The sequence below is a fragment of the Psittacula echo genome (genome assembly GCF_963264785.1).
Source record: "Psittacula echo genome assembly, chromosome: 6".
NCBI classification, from domain to species: Eukaryota; Metazoa; Chordata; class Aves; order Psittaciformes; family Psittacidae; genus Psittacula; species Psittacula echo.
The window spans coordinates 28321724-28335861 of NC_137743.1; the positions used below are offsets into that span (position 1 = coordinate 28321724).

The 14138-nt window shown below is 46.8% G+C and overlaps 1 protein-coding gene across 2 annotated transcripts in view; it reads left to right on the top strand.

The window, feature by feature from the left end:
- The window catches only part of GLI2 (GLI family zinc finger 2), a gene marked incomplete at both ends in the record, with an annotated part of 141959 nt that extends 132370 nt beyond the window's left edge, over nucleotides 1-9589 (top strand). For both annotated transcript variants that reach the window (XM_080621493.1, XM_080621494.1), the window contains 3 exons: nucleotides 2466-2747; nucleotides 5851-6187; nucleotides 7233-9589. In XM_080621493.1, the coding sequence (XP_080477619.1) occupies nucleotides 2466-2747; nucleotides 5851-6187; nucleotides 7233-9589 (2976 nt within the window). The remainder of the gene's footprint in view (nucleotides 1-2465; nucleotides 2748-5850; nucleotides 6188-7232) is intronic.
- Between the last annotated feature and the right edge of the window lie 4549 nt (nucleotides 9590-14138).

Below are 14138 nucleotides of genomic sequence, written 5' to 3' on the forward strand. Positions count from 1 at the left end.
GATTCTCTTCTTGTTGGGCCACCTGGTGTCCCCATGTCCCTACATGCAGAATTTTGTCTTCGGCTGTATTATTAAATGTCATTTCTTTGATGGGTTCAGTTTCCCAAGTGATCCTCCTTGATGCAACACAAGCATGCCTCAAGACTTGTGGGAGATATGTAGGAGGCTGTGTGTAATGGTTCTCTGGGCCATATATATTTGACACCCTTTTTTTGAGGAACATACAAAATGATCCTTTGCAACAGATGGCATCCCTCTCCGCAAAGCTCATTGTATTGGGCAGCAGTCCCAGGTGAGTGAGGGTCCTGCAATCAGCTGTGGCCATGACAAGCAGGCTAGCAAACTGCACTGAGACCTTGGCTCACAAAACCACATGGATGCAAAGCAGGAGTTTGTGACTGTGAAAATTTCACATTACCCATCAGTTACTCTATTGTGGTTCCTAGCTACCTACTAAATATTTCCCTCAGCTTGGCAGTGTTTACATGGGATACACCACAGTTTCAGAGTTAGTCATTCATGAGTCCTCTAAGGGGGAAGTTCCAGGTTCCCTGTATTTGTCTCCATTGTTCTTTAATAGAATATAGGTGTATGGTCCAAACATGCTGCAGTTCAAGGCTTGGGATATATTACCACACTGGCTTTTGTGTGACTGCTGAGATGTCTTATGTGTTATTTCATTTTAAACTTTCAGTGACTATTTGAGTCCCTTCAGGGGATACCTTCAAAGTTACTACTGGGAAAAATGCTTTCCTTCCATGACCAGTCTCCAGTGCATATGCAAAAGAGTGGCACAAATGCACAGCAAGCCAAAGACTCGGTGACATTTTTTCCCATTCAAGCTGAACATGGGTAAAATTGTAGAAATTCAGTTCTGCTGAGTGCCTCCAGTTCTCCCATCCTAGGAAGTGTCATGTTGTATGTGTATGGGAGTAGGAGGAAGGCATCTGAGATATCCAAATTGTTAACTTCAGTAGGGCATACACTGCATTAGATGTCAAAACCTGGGTAACACAGGGGATATATGAAGGCATGCCAATAATAAAGCAGTTGTGCTCAGTTCACTTGCAGGAGCTATGGCCTGATGAAGAGGATAGTGATGTTGATGGAGTGTCTGCTGTCCAAGCAACAGTGATTGTGTTACCCTGATTACCAGTGACTGAAAAATCAGAACTTTTGTGCTTAAAGGGTCTTTATAAAAAATTCTTGAACTATTTTATGTAGAGTTATTTAGCATGTGTGGTGGGGGTTCTGTTCTTTAGAATAGGTTTTCATAGCACCAGTAATATTTCTATAATGCCTTGTCCAAAAGGTTGCATGAGATTCATAAATGAACTATTTTACCTTCTATGCTTTGGTACACCCAGCTTTAAAATTTTTAAATATTTACATCAGTGAAGTGTTACGAGGATTTAGTTTGTTCAACTGATGTGCCAAGATCAGTCAGGAAGCATGCTGTTGAATAAGAACCAGACTTCCAATGTTTTTCATGTGATGATGCTGGCTTTCTCCAAAGAATATATAATCCTTTGTATTTTTACGCTGAAGCTTCTGGATGAAATTGCAAAACAGATAAAAAAAGAGGATAGGAATGGTCATTTTGGGTAGCCTTCAAACAACATCCATCTGTTTTTTTTCATGGGCCTAGTGCATTGGCAGAAAAATACTTGGAGTAGCTGCGAGGCTGAAAGCGGAACTTGTCATGAGTTCAGAGCTTCCAGCGCAGCAGCACCAGCTCTAACAACTGCAGCACTAATACACTTTGGAATTGGAAACTCAATAATAAAATAAAAAAAAAAAAAGTTAAAAGAAGAAAAGTATCTGTTTGCTGACTTCTGCTTTCAGAAGCATGGCTTCAGCCTTGTTTTCCTGTGGCAATCAATGATTCATGAATTTGGGACTAGAGTGCTGTCGTCTGAAAAAAGCACTGCATGCCTGTGGTTTGTTTTGCACAATAACAGATTTCAAGGTGACAGGTGCTGGAGTGGTATGATTGATTGGGTAGGGTGAATCCAGTCTGGCTTGGTTTCCCTGGAATTCTATCAGCCAGAAGATCTCAGACATTTTCTCGGTGTAGACCCCACCTTAGCAGAGAGAATGTGTTCTGCTCAGTCCCCACATCACCTCTCTCACATCCATAATCAGGAAACATTCCTGTGGCCACCCAAGCAAACACATACACGGAAAGTAATATTAGGGAAATATTTTCTGAATTCTTAGCTGTCTTTTAATCCAGAAACTGAAAACAAGGTGTTCAGCCAACATAAAATGACTGGCCAGGTCTGTGTGGATCAGCAGCAGTCCATATATCACATCTTAGAGATCCCAGTCTTACAGAATCCTGCAGAGCAAATGCTCCACATTTTGCTGCTGCCAGCTGCTATGCTCATTGTATTTGCTTGGCCCATACACTGGAATATTTGGACTTGTTCTAAATATAACCCAATATTTGCTTCTATTGACAGAAACCCTACGTCTGTAAAATCCCTGGCTGCACAAAGCGGTACACAGACCCTAGCTCCCTCAGGAAACACGTCAAGACCGTGCACGGGCCTGATGCCCACGTCACAAAGAAGCAGCGCAATGATGTTCACCCAAGGCCACCTCCACTCAAGGAAAATGGGGACAACGAGGCAAGCGCCAAGCAGAGCAGCAAGGTTTCAGAGGAGAGCCCTGAGGCCAACAGCACCACAAGGAGCATGGAGGATTGCTTACAAGTCAAAACGATAAAGACAGAGAATTCTGTGGTAAGAGCAGTTGCTCTTGGCAGAAATGACACAGCTCCTAGTTTCTCCAACGCAATGGGGGCATGAAGCATTTGCATGCCATTTACCTCTAGGGGCAGTTGCCCTTCACCTGCCAACACCCTAGCGTTCATGTCCAGAAGATGAAGCTGCAAGTCAGAGCACAGTTCAGTACATTTTGTGCCTTCCTGCCCAGCATCACAAATTCTCACCCTTGTAGTCATGGGGGCCATGTGATGCCCAGTGTTGAGCTTGACCTCCCTGTGCTGTTAAAGCTGGTAAAACTCAAGAGTGTTGTGGTCAAATGAGCTTTACTTACCTCACCAATTTAAACTGAGCAACAGCTGAAGCAGAAGTCCTGGCTTAAGTGGTCCCTTTTCTCCTCCTCCTTGTGTCATTCACTGGTTTTCTTTCCAGGCTGCTGCTGCACAGCAGTTTTCCTGGCACAACTTTGTTGTGGGCTGTCTGATGAAGCCAGTGGGAATAAAAGTAACTGGTTTGCTTTTGTTGGGATCTTAAAACAATTTCAATTCCATACTCAGAAGCACAGAATCTCTGGGATTAGCAGGGACTTCTTGTGATTGTCTAGTCCAACCTCACTGCTCCAGCAAGGTCATCTACAGCAGGTTGCTCAAAGTGCAGGAGTACTGTAGTCTACAGGAGCACACAACTCCCAACTGCCACAGAAAATTGTAGTGGGATGATGAGGCAGGGAAGTGAAACCAGGAATAAATATGGGCGCAATGCTGTGGCCCACAGAGTACAGGCTTGCAGTCAACTGTGGTCGCGCTTTACAGCCCCATGAGTGACCACCAGCAGAAGCAAAGGCCATTTATCAGCCTCCTGGCCATTACAGCACCTTCTTAGTAGGCAATTGTGTGGTCGATTGTGCTAATGAGGTGTGTACAGTGATGGGTCCAAACACATTCAAGTCTCTTTCACCCCATACAGGAAGCCCACCTGCTCCTCAGCACACCACTGCTGGTGGAGGAGATGGATCATTGCAGCACGCAAGTCACTTTTGCCTTTTGATGTTTCTCTTCACATTCATACTCAGAAGTTCTGGTCTGCTGCACCGGCTTAGAGTGGGGCAGGGTATGATCTGGATACAGCAGTAAAGACATTAACCTGCAAAGGAGGGTGTTCCCATAGTCCCCAGACTTCTCACTAGCGCTGGAAGGACTCTGAGCTCCAAAGTACATATTTTGTTGATTTGTATCCAGGCTAAAAGATTGTTATTCGTGTGAAACAACATGCCCTGAAGCTACAAAGATTTTTCTCAAAAATGTTAAGGGAGGTGTTGCTGGACAAATTACTAATGAGCAGCATGTTTCATTTGGGAAGGAACTGTTTATTTTCACATCTAAAGTGTCTCTAAATGACTGAAGGAACAGTTTTACTGTGATGAGGCTCTGTATTGGGTTACAAAGACTGAGTGTGAGAACCACTGGACAGAATAACCTCTCTCCAATACTCTTCCTCCATGTGTTTTGCTGGTTTTTAACTATGAAAACATGGACACAATCACTGCTCCCCACCCTGTTTCTCTGAAGGTGTGAGTTTGTTTTCCTAGGGCTCTGTGCTCCCGGGGTTGCAGTCAAGCGATCTCTCTTGCAGCAGGGCCGTGAGTCAGATATCCCTGTCAGCTCTCCCCATCCAGAGCTGTGTACTTTACTTGTGCACATCTAACAGGCATCATCTGACCTGTCAGGCCCTTGTCCAACTCCTGTTTCCTGGTTAAGGTCAGGGTGGTGGTAGGAGTGAGATGTTCACTGGTTCATATCACTCTGAGGCCCATTGTTTTGACCCATCTTTGGGTCTCATCCCAGACAGATGGAGATGGGTAGGAAGTCTCTCCTAGGGTTTTTTATCTGGGCCCCAAAAAAGGGTAGGCAGGGGAGATGGGGTACAGGAGGGGGAGGGGGAATGTTGGCAATTTGTGTTGTATTCTGCTCTCCCCTCTTCCTCTTTTTACTAACATGGTCCTTTCTGTTTCTGCTGTCTTTGTCCTAACAACCTGTTCTTTATTCCCACTTACCCTTCCTTACTCTACCTTCCTAAGGACAGTCGGTACTAAGGTGAGCAAAGAAATCCTTTGTATTAAAATAGCTGTATAAAGCATGGTCTCCTGCAGACCTTCTGTCTCCAGCTAACCCCTGCAGGGTGCAGGCAGAGGCATGGGGAGCAGTGGGGAGGGGCAGGGGATAACTGCTTGACTGCAGAAAGGGGGAGGACACAGTGCCTGAGGATTCCCTTTGACAGCTTTCTTCCAGCATCACAACTTGCTATTAAATCCTGGGATTGCAATCTCTATCATCCAGATTTAAGGGCAATGAGGCCATCAGAACCAGTCAGCCCCGCCCATAGGGGCTGCTACAGAGCAAAGTAAAACACTGCATCACCCTGCACTCCCACTTTGGCTTGGGGCAAAGTACATTGCCTTTTCAGCACTCCCATTTTTTGCTGGAGCATGGGCCTGGAGCAGAGAAGCCAAGGCATCCTGTCTGGTATCAGCAAGTTCAGACCATTTAGTGTCTGCTGCAAATAAACTATTCAATGTGATATGCAATTCCTAATGTAAATGAAATAAATATTTATGGTGCTTATCTGCCTTATCTGCAAGTGGGAGTTTGCAAAGAGTGAACCAAGTTTTTATCCGACTGGGAAGTTTGTCAGCTAACCTAATTATATGTTAGGGTATTTTAAAGACAGAAATATGTTGTGTCTGAAATACTTAGGCCTTGATCTTATGTTAGATAAGCTGGTGCTTGCTGCAATATACTTTGCACAACCAGATAACGTGATGATTTTCTTCGAGAAGCATCTGTCCTTAATCTTTTGGAAGAACAGCATTTGGATTCTCTCCATCCTCCAGTTGAATCTACCATAGTTTTTCTAGCTGTGGGATTCTGCCCTGCCCTCCAACCCGAGGGAAGGTGCCCCTGCCCTCTGGTAGAGCTGAGATTCTGCAGCAGGGAAAGGTAACAAGAGAGGGGAGAGCCTGCGATAGGGCACAGCATGTGGAGCCTTCTCGGGATGTTGGGCTGCTGGTTTCTTTCCATCAATTTTTCCACCTGCCCAACTTCCTCTCTTTTTCTTCCCCAAGATGTGTCAGTCCAGTCCTGGTGGCCAGTCGTCGTGCAGCAGTGAACCGTCACCCCTTGGCAGCACCAACAACAATGACAGTGGAGTAGAAATGAACATGCACAGTGGGGGAAGTCTGGGAGATCTGACAGCGCTGGATGACAATGCTCCTGTTGTGGACTCAACAGTCTCATCTGGTAATCCGACAGTCAGCCTGCACCTGAGGAAACACATGACGACGATGCAACGGCTTGAACAGCTGAAGAAAGAGAAACTCAAGACAGTTAAGGATTCCTGCTCATGGGTGAGCCCAGCTCCACAAGCCAGAAACACCAAGCTGCCTCCCATCTCAGGAAATGGTAAGCGCTGGGTGTGGGCCATGTGCCATAGGAACCCTCCAGAGTCTGACTCAGGTTTCATAACCGAGAGTCTGCCCTGGAGGAGGATGATTTCTTATTGCCTCTGAGTCAGCTCTTGCTAGATAGAGACGTCAGGTAAAATGCAGAACTTGGGTGTAAGCACAGCCATCTGGTGATGTGCAACAGAAGCCCAGATGCTGAGTGCTATGAAGCTATGATATGAAGGGAGTCAGAGGTGGTGGTGTCCATGTTTCCGGGCTTGCCCAGGACCCAGCCACAGCTGTCCTCACTGTCGTAGCGGCAGGCGCAAAACTGCTTGGGTTTGTTCCATCAGTAACAGTTCCCCCAGGGCCAATATGCCTCCTAGGAGACTGCTGGAGCACAGCAGCAATCCAGACAAGCCCTTTGCCACTTTGAGAGCTCCTGGCTGTTGCCTACAGCTTTATATGCTAGTTTCCCCCTGGCTGGGGATTCCTGATAAAGGCATTTTTATGAACCCTTCAGTGGTCCTCTAGCTTTGCCAAGAAGTCCCAAGGCATAGGGCCTGGGTTATACTAAACCTTGGGGCTTAGTATATTGGAGCTTCTTGGTGTACCCTGGGAAAAGCCTTTGAATGTCAACATTTGGGCTCTCAGCCTCCTATCCCTGACTGCTGTGCGTCTGTCCTGGTGAGCAGCTGTGGTTGAGCAGCTGTGGTTGTAGCTATGTGCTGTCCCTCTGTCTCTGTTCACACCAGTCCTACATTTTCCTTCTAAGAGAAGCCCATGTGGAGGCACTTCCTCAGCAGCTGAGTATCAATGGGGTACACATTGCAAAGACTCTGCAGCAGGTACTTCTTGTCTTCTCCCCCAGCCTTCTTGCTCTTTGTGCATGGACACAATGCTGGAGAAGAAGCTTTGAATTCACTGGCAGCAGATGAAATTCACTGTCGTTTCAATAAAATATGTGGGGTTGGCTTTGTGTGTCTGTATTTGGCACTAAGAACACTACCAAGTGAAATTTCTCAGCTAACTGAACCTTTTCTTCCCTGTAACCTTTCTCTCAGGCTCCATTCTAGAAAATAGTGGTGGTTCTTCTGCTACACTGCCTAATCCCAGAATAATGGAGCTGTCTGTCAATGAGGTTACGATGCTGAACCAACTCAACGAGCGCCGTGATAGCACAACAAGCACCATCAGCTCTGCCTACACCGTCAGCCGCAGATCATCAGGGATCTCCCCCTACTTCTCCAGCCGCCGTTCCAGCGAGGCTTCGCAGCTTGGGCACCGTCCCAATAACACGAGCTCTGCTGACTCCTATGACCCAATTTCGACAGACGCCTCCCGTCGGTCGAGCGAGGCAAGCCAGTGCAGCAGCATGCCAGGTCTGCTGAACCTCACACCAGCTCAGCACTATAGGCTGAAAGCCAAGTACGCTGCTGCCACAGGGGGCCCTCCCCCAACTCCCCTGCCAAACATGGAGAGGATGACCCTGAAGAACAGGATCTCACTAATGGATGGACCAGACCCCACCTTGCCCTCCGTCCGCCTCCCTCCAGGACCCAGGCGTTGCAGCGATGGTAACACCTATGGCTACCCATCAGCTGCTGCATTTCCCCACGAGGTACCGGGCAACTGCACGAGGCGGGCAAGTGACCCAGTGAGGAGACCTGCTGGAGACCCCCAGGCCCTCTCACGAGTTCACCGCTTCAACAGCACCAGCAGCATGAACCCCTTCCATCCTCCACACCCCACAGACAGGAGGAATTTTGGCCTCCAGAGCTACGGGCGGTCGGACGGGAGCCTGCCCCGGCACACCTACTCACCCCGGCCGCTGAGCATCAGCGAAAACATTGCCATGGAGGCCATGTCCGGGGAGACGGAGGCGCCCATCGGAGATGATGACATTATGCTGCCAGATGACGTGGTGCAGTACATCAAATCCCAGAGCAATGGGACAGCAGTTGAGAGCACTTCCATGGGGTATAGCAACGAGGTGCAGAGCTTCCAGGGAAGCGGGAAGCTGCCTCCTCCAGCCTTGCCCGGCCAGCGCAGGATGGCTGTGGCTGAGGCGAGCATGAGTCACTTGGCACCCATGATGGCAGAGTGTCCCATGAGCTTTGACGCTTCCTCAGACATGAATAAAAATAACATGCCGGTCCAGTGGAATGAAGTCAGCTCAGGTACAGTTGATATGATGTCTAATCAGTCGAAGCAACAGTTTTCACAAGGGAACTTAGCAGTGGTCCAGCAGAAGCAGAACTTTGGTCAGTACCAGAACTACAACCAGCAGCAGATGCAGCTGCCGGAGAACAGTTTGAATGTAACACAGCAGAGCTTTATGCAAAGAAATGTGAGCATGGATGGCCAAAGGCTGAACTGTATGCAGCTGCGGCAGCAGCCAATGAGCCTAGGCACTGGTATGAACCCTGATCTGGGCTTGCACACTGGGTATAACCAACCTCATCAGATGCTGAGCCCCAGTGCAGTTAGTGGCAACCCAAATCAGATTGCTCCTTCTTGTAATAGCATGGCAGCAAAGTCTGGACCCCACCTGCACCCTCAGCAAATGGATATGGTGACTGATCCTTCTTTAATGGTTGGTAGCAACAGCGAGCGCACAATGATGGGCCAGGTCATGCATGAGCCGAGTCAGCAGAGCTACTCAGCTCAGGCAACCCACCTGAACTTCCCCATGGCTCAGGAGTCCTTTCATCAGCCCATCATGACTTCCAACCAGCCCAGCTTTGAGCTTCAGCAGAGCATGATGGGCTCAGTGGCACAGGTGTATGCACCCGGCATGGTCCAGCCTCATCCTCCGCCAGAGCCCAGTCCAGCCAACAGATCCCGAGGCCTCCGCACTGTGCAGCAGCTGGGCTACGTGAGAACTCCGCACCCTACAAACAATATCAGCCCGGGCCAGGAGACAGCAGAGGCCATGCATGAAAGAACCAGTGACATGTTGCCAGCACCAGCCCAGCAGTGCACGGATGGCACAAGGGAAAACAACTTGATGTACTATTACGGTCAAATCCACATGTACGAACAGAACAGCAGCTTCGATAATCACATGGACTGCCGGGTCAGACAGCAGCAGTGCGTGCTGAACAGCAAGCCGACCACTCTGCCTTCCCCGGGTGCGAACCAGGTGTCCAGTACGGTGGACTCGCAAGGTCTTGAGCCGCCCCAGATAGATTTTGATGCCATCATGGACGATGGGGATCATTCGAGCCTGATGTCAGGAACCCTGAGCCCCAGCATCCTGCAGAACCTCTCCCAGAACTCCTCTCGCCTGACAACTCCACGAAACTCTCTAACACTGCCCACCATGCCCACGGGAATAAGCAATATGGCAATAGGTGATATGAGCTCTATGCTAACCACGCTGGCAGAAGAGAGTAAATTTCTAAACATGATGTCATAACAGTAAAGCACAAAGCCTTAGCGCTATCTAAGGGGCTCTGCATGAAGCAGTTTTATGAATGTGCTTTTCAAAAATAATCTGTTTCAATAGCATAGGGGTTTTTTTATAAGTATTAAATACATTAAAGGGATTCAAAATAATTCTTTTTTAAAGTCTCTGTACAAAATTATGTAAACTATATCCAGGCGGTTCAGCACCACATGGGTGCACCTCTAGTATTATTTTCTGGCTTGGTTTCGCAGAGCACTGAATGGTATCACCACCAAGCTAGGAGACAGCATGAGCGTGGTTAGAGATGAAACCCTCCCTCCCCAGCAGCCCTGTAAATAGCACTCCCCACCATTTTCCCTTAGTTATGTTTGCAAAACCTCACATTTTCAACCCACCCCAGAAAGAAATGGGAGGATGTGGTTTTGATCAGAATAAAAGCCATACTATGTATTCTGCTCAGATGAGAGTAGAGTTCAGTTACGTCTCCAGACAAGCCCTCTGCCAGCAGTATTGTTTTATACCGTAAATACCTTTGTACCTTGCAAAGAGCATTGATTCCAAACAGCTTCTCAGCAAAGTGCCTTACCATGCTTTCTTGCTAAGTAGCTGAGGCCTCTCTCTTCCTTCAAAAATCAAACATAGTGTATTGCCAGAAGCATATATAAAATGTACATTTATAAAAACATAGTGGTGTTTCTGAGAAAACAGTGGAAAGACACATTGATGAGACACATAAAAGGTGAATGCACACTTTGATCAGATGTGTTTACAACGTGGTTTATCTCATGTGCAGAGTGGAGCAGAGGCCTGGGAACAGAAATCACTGGGAGATAATCCCCCCGTGGCAAGAAGGCTCCAGCGTGCAGACTGACACACACGCATAACTTTGCGCCTTCTGAGCACAGTGACTTTCTGCGGGGGCCCCGCATGCATCTGTAATGTCAGATCTCTGAAGCATGCATTACCATATCCCTGTGCAGCTTTGCAACGGCTTCACTTTCTGTTGGGTTTTCCATGTTGAGGTGCTCACATACAAAAGTGATGGTGATTTAGAGAATTTTATGATCGTTTCAGCTTGGTCAGCACTGTGGCAGCATTGTGAGAGCTGGTTTATCTGTCCAGGTTTTGTCTGTGTAATATGCTCTATGCAGGGCTCTGCCTGGGCTCCGTGCACGCAACAGGCACGTGGCCGCACTGATGCAAGGCCAAGCATGAGCTAATACACGCTGCCCTACAAGGACACTCGTTGCATGCACCCAGTGCTACATTAACATGTGCCACAAGAGCTGCTGTATCAAAAAAATACACCATGGAAAGCCCAGGACACTAGTTAGGCTAGTGCTTTGTGCTACAGTACATATATACTCTTTATACCCTGCCTGGTTCCATTCAGCACTGCACCTGCAGCCTACAGTGTAAGGAAACATCTGGGTAATGGCAAAACAGGTATTTGAGTCAAAATAGTAGTTTGGTCAGTGAGAATCTCCTGGAAATGTCCTTGGGGAAGAGATGGGAGATTAAGGACCTCCTGAAGCCAAATCCTCCACCAAAATATAACTGCTTGTAATAATGACCAGCTGTTTTCAGACTCATCCTGTCTGGCACTGAATTAAGTCTTAGTTGCATTATTTATTTTTACTGTCATTAGGCAAAAGGTATAAGTGGTGGGGTGCATGTGCTTGGAAAGGAGGCTTTGCTTAACTTCCGACTGGATTGGACCAAGACAGCTCTCCTCATCCTGCTTTGGTAGCATCCAGTGCTTCGTATCCCATATGTTGAAGGGCAGGGAACAAGTGTGACATCCCTCCCCAGGTTCTCACAGTTTAACTAGACAAGCTTCACTTTCCCCTTCCTGTATCCCCTCCTCCCTCCATATGTATGTGGTGTTCTCACTTCCATCTGCCTCTGTTCCCTGCACAGAACAGGGACAGCTCTATAGAGGTGCTTTCTGGTGTCGCTGTTTTCCTTTTGCACAAACTGATGTCAGGCTCACTCTTCAAAGCATCACCAGGGGCTGGCATGAAAATGCCGTATGTTACCTCCAGGCAAACCTTGTGATACCAGTACACCAGCAACCATGCTTGGCAGTGGTGGACTGGGACAGAGCTGTTGCCAGGTAGCCCTGGGTACGGCTGTTTCAGGGAGCTGCATCCTGCAGTCTCACCCGTCCTCATGCCAAATGCAGAGGGTGCACACAGGACTCGCTCACCTCTTCCCTTCACCCCTCAAAGCCCCCATGACTCTTGTCCTGGGTGCATGAGGACAGGAAAGCAGAGCAAGGTGTCTGGCTGTTTGCTTGTGTCTCCCATGAAAGTTGTGTCTAAAGGGGTTGTTTTATAGTCTGCTGTATATATCCTCCTGTAGTCACTGACCTTGCCCTTGCCTTTGCATTTATAAAAAAGGGCAGTACATATTTTGGGACATTGTATGTTGTCCTGGTTGCTTGGAGTACAACTGGGCATCCCTTGTGCTGAAATGGATCAGGCTTTTGTGTGTCCTTCAACTGCTTATCTGATTTTTTTGAACAGCTGCATAGGGCAATGATGGCTACTGAGTCCCTCGTCACAGATATCTCATTAGCGAAAGATCAAATACAAAAGCAAAACCAAATCTCCAATGACTTGAGATTTCTCAGACTTTTCAGTGGTGGTCTTCCTTCATTTACTGAAAAAGTATTAAAATAACCATTCCAGCACTGTATATATTATGTATAGAAGACATCATTGCTAAAAGTACTGTAGGTGAATTGTTCTGTCAAATTTATATCTTAAGAACATTTTTAGCTGTTTTCTACATCATAAGAATGGAGGTAACATGCTGAACCTGTATATAAACCTTTTGTACATTAAAAAGTAATTTTTTTCATAATTCCTTGTGTCTGTTGTTACTTCTTTTTGTTGGTAATGGTGGTTGGTCTTGATCTGTCATGACACCAACACAGTCAGTGGACTCTGGTGACACTTCAGAGCAGCTGGTGAGGAGCTGATGGGGCTGGTGTGTGAGTCACTGCATGGATGTGCAATGGTCTTGCCTTGACCTTCCAGTCAACAATGTGATAGAGGTGCAGAAAAACAGGCAGTGAGGCTGAGGATGACACTGCAGCAAGAACAGCACAGGAGAAGGGCTTAAAGCAAGGGCTGGAGAAATTTGGCAACCAGAAGATTCATGGTAAAATGGCTTGTTAACTGTCTTGATCAGTGCCCAAAAAGAGACAGAAACAGGACAGATCAGCAGAGCTGTGATAGGCCATGACAGTGACAAGTTGAATATTGGTTTTGGAGGAAGGAAAAATGAATCTGTCCATTATGTATGTGATGGGAAGCAGTGATACAGTGAGCAACAGATACATTGGTTGTGATCAAGGGTTTGTAGTCTCAAGAGACTGATTTTCAACTTGGTTTCATAGAAGTGGGCTGGTGTAGATAGGGCTACAGCTTTAAGGGAGGGTGGGGAAGCTATCTAGAGGTGATCCTCATGGGCGAAGCAATGAGCTTGGAATGAAGTCAGCTGTTGAGCAAAGCAGTTGGCCATTGAATCAGCCATGGCACCTGGTGTTAAGGAGCAAGCAGTTTCATACAAAGGCTACTGAAGGGAATGTCTTCATTTTCCTCCACGCAGGTTCTCTGTTGAGCTGATTGGTAAAATCAGGTATGTTTGGGACAAATCCTTACCCTATCATCAGGGTTCCCTCATGATCCATGGCAAAAGATTGGCATATCATAAGATAGAATTAACCTTTCCTGTTTAGACATGTAGGATGGGGTGATTTTTCCTCTGCAGGACATTGCACAGAGACACCATGTAGCCAGTTTAGATTAGATACCTTCACCAGTAGGGTGAGATGAATCCCATGCTGCTGTGAATCTCTTGCATCAAGTTAGTCACCCTCAGCACTGTCTGAGGTTGAGCCAATGAACAGAATGTTGATTAATGTGTTAATGATCCTGTTAGCCTGCAAATCCATGGGATAAATATCACACCCCTCTGTACTGTCCAAAAACTACAGAAATCATGTTAAAAAAAAAATGCAGTAATATTATTAAAAGGAAATTGTTCAGAGCTTTTCTGTTGACAAAAGGCTTTGGGGACTCAGATCAGCTCCTACTGCTTTTCTACTTTGAAGACTTAAAGTGGGTTTCTAATCTAGATCAAATGCTGCTTTTAGGGGGTGTTTCACTTCAGAGTTTGATCGGGGCACACCTCTGCCAGCATATGAACATATTTATTACTTAAACTGGGCTAAGATTTCCTAAGAGCCTACCCAAGGTTAGGTACCAGCATATCTGTTTTTACTGCTTGGCCATCCTGGAATACACAGGGATCAAAAAGCTCATTGCTCCAATTGTTAGCAGGTAATAACCCTTCTGCAGCAGATGTTGTTTATAAGCCAGAGGTTGGAGTTTATACTACTGTGGCAGCTGCATAAGATTCAATTAACCTTCTTTTTAATCAATCATATCCCTTATGAAAGCAAACCGTCCTAACAAGGCTGATTCTGACCCTCTTCAGTGTTAACCTCACTCCACTCCCAAAACCAGTGGGAGCATAGGAGGATTAA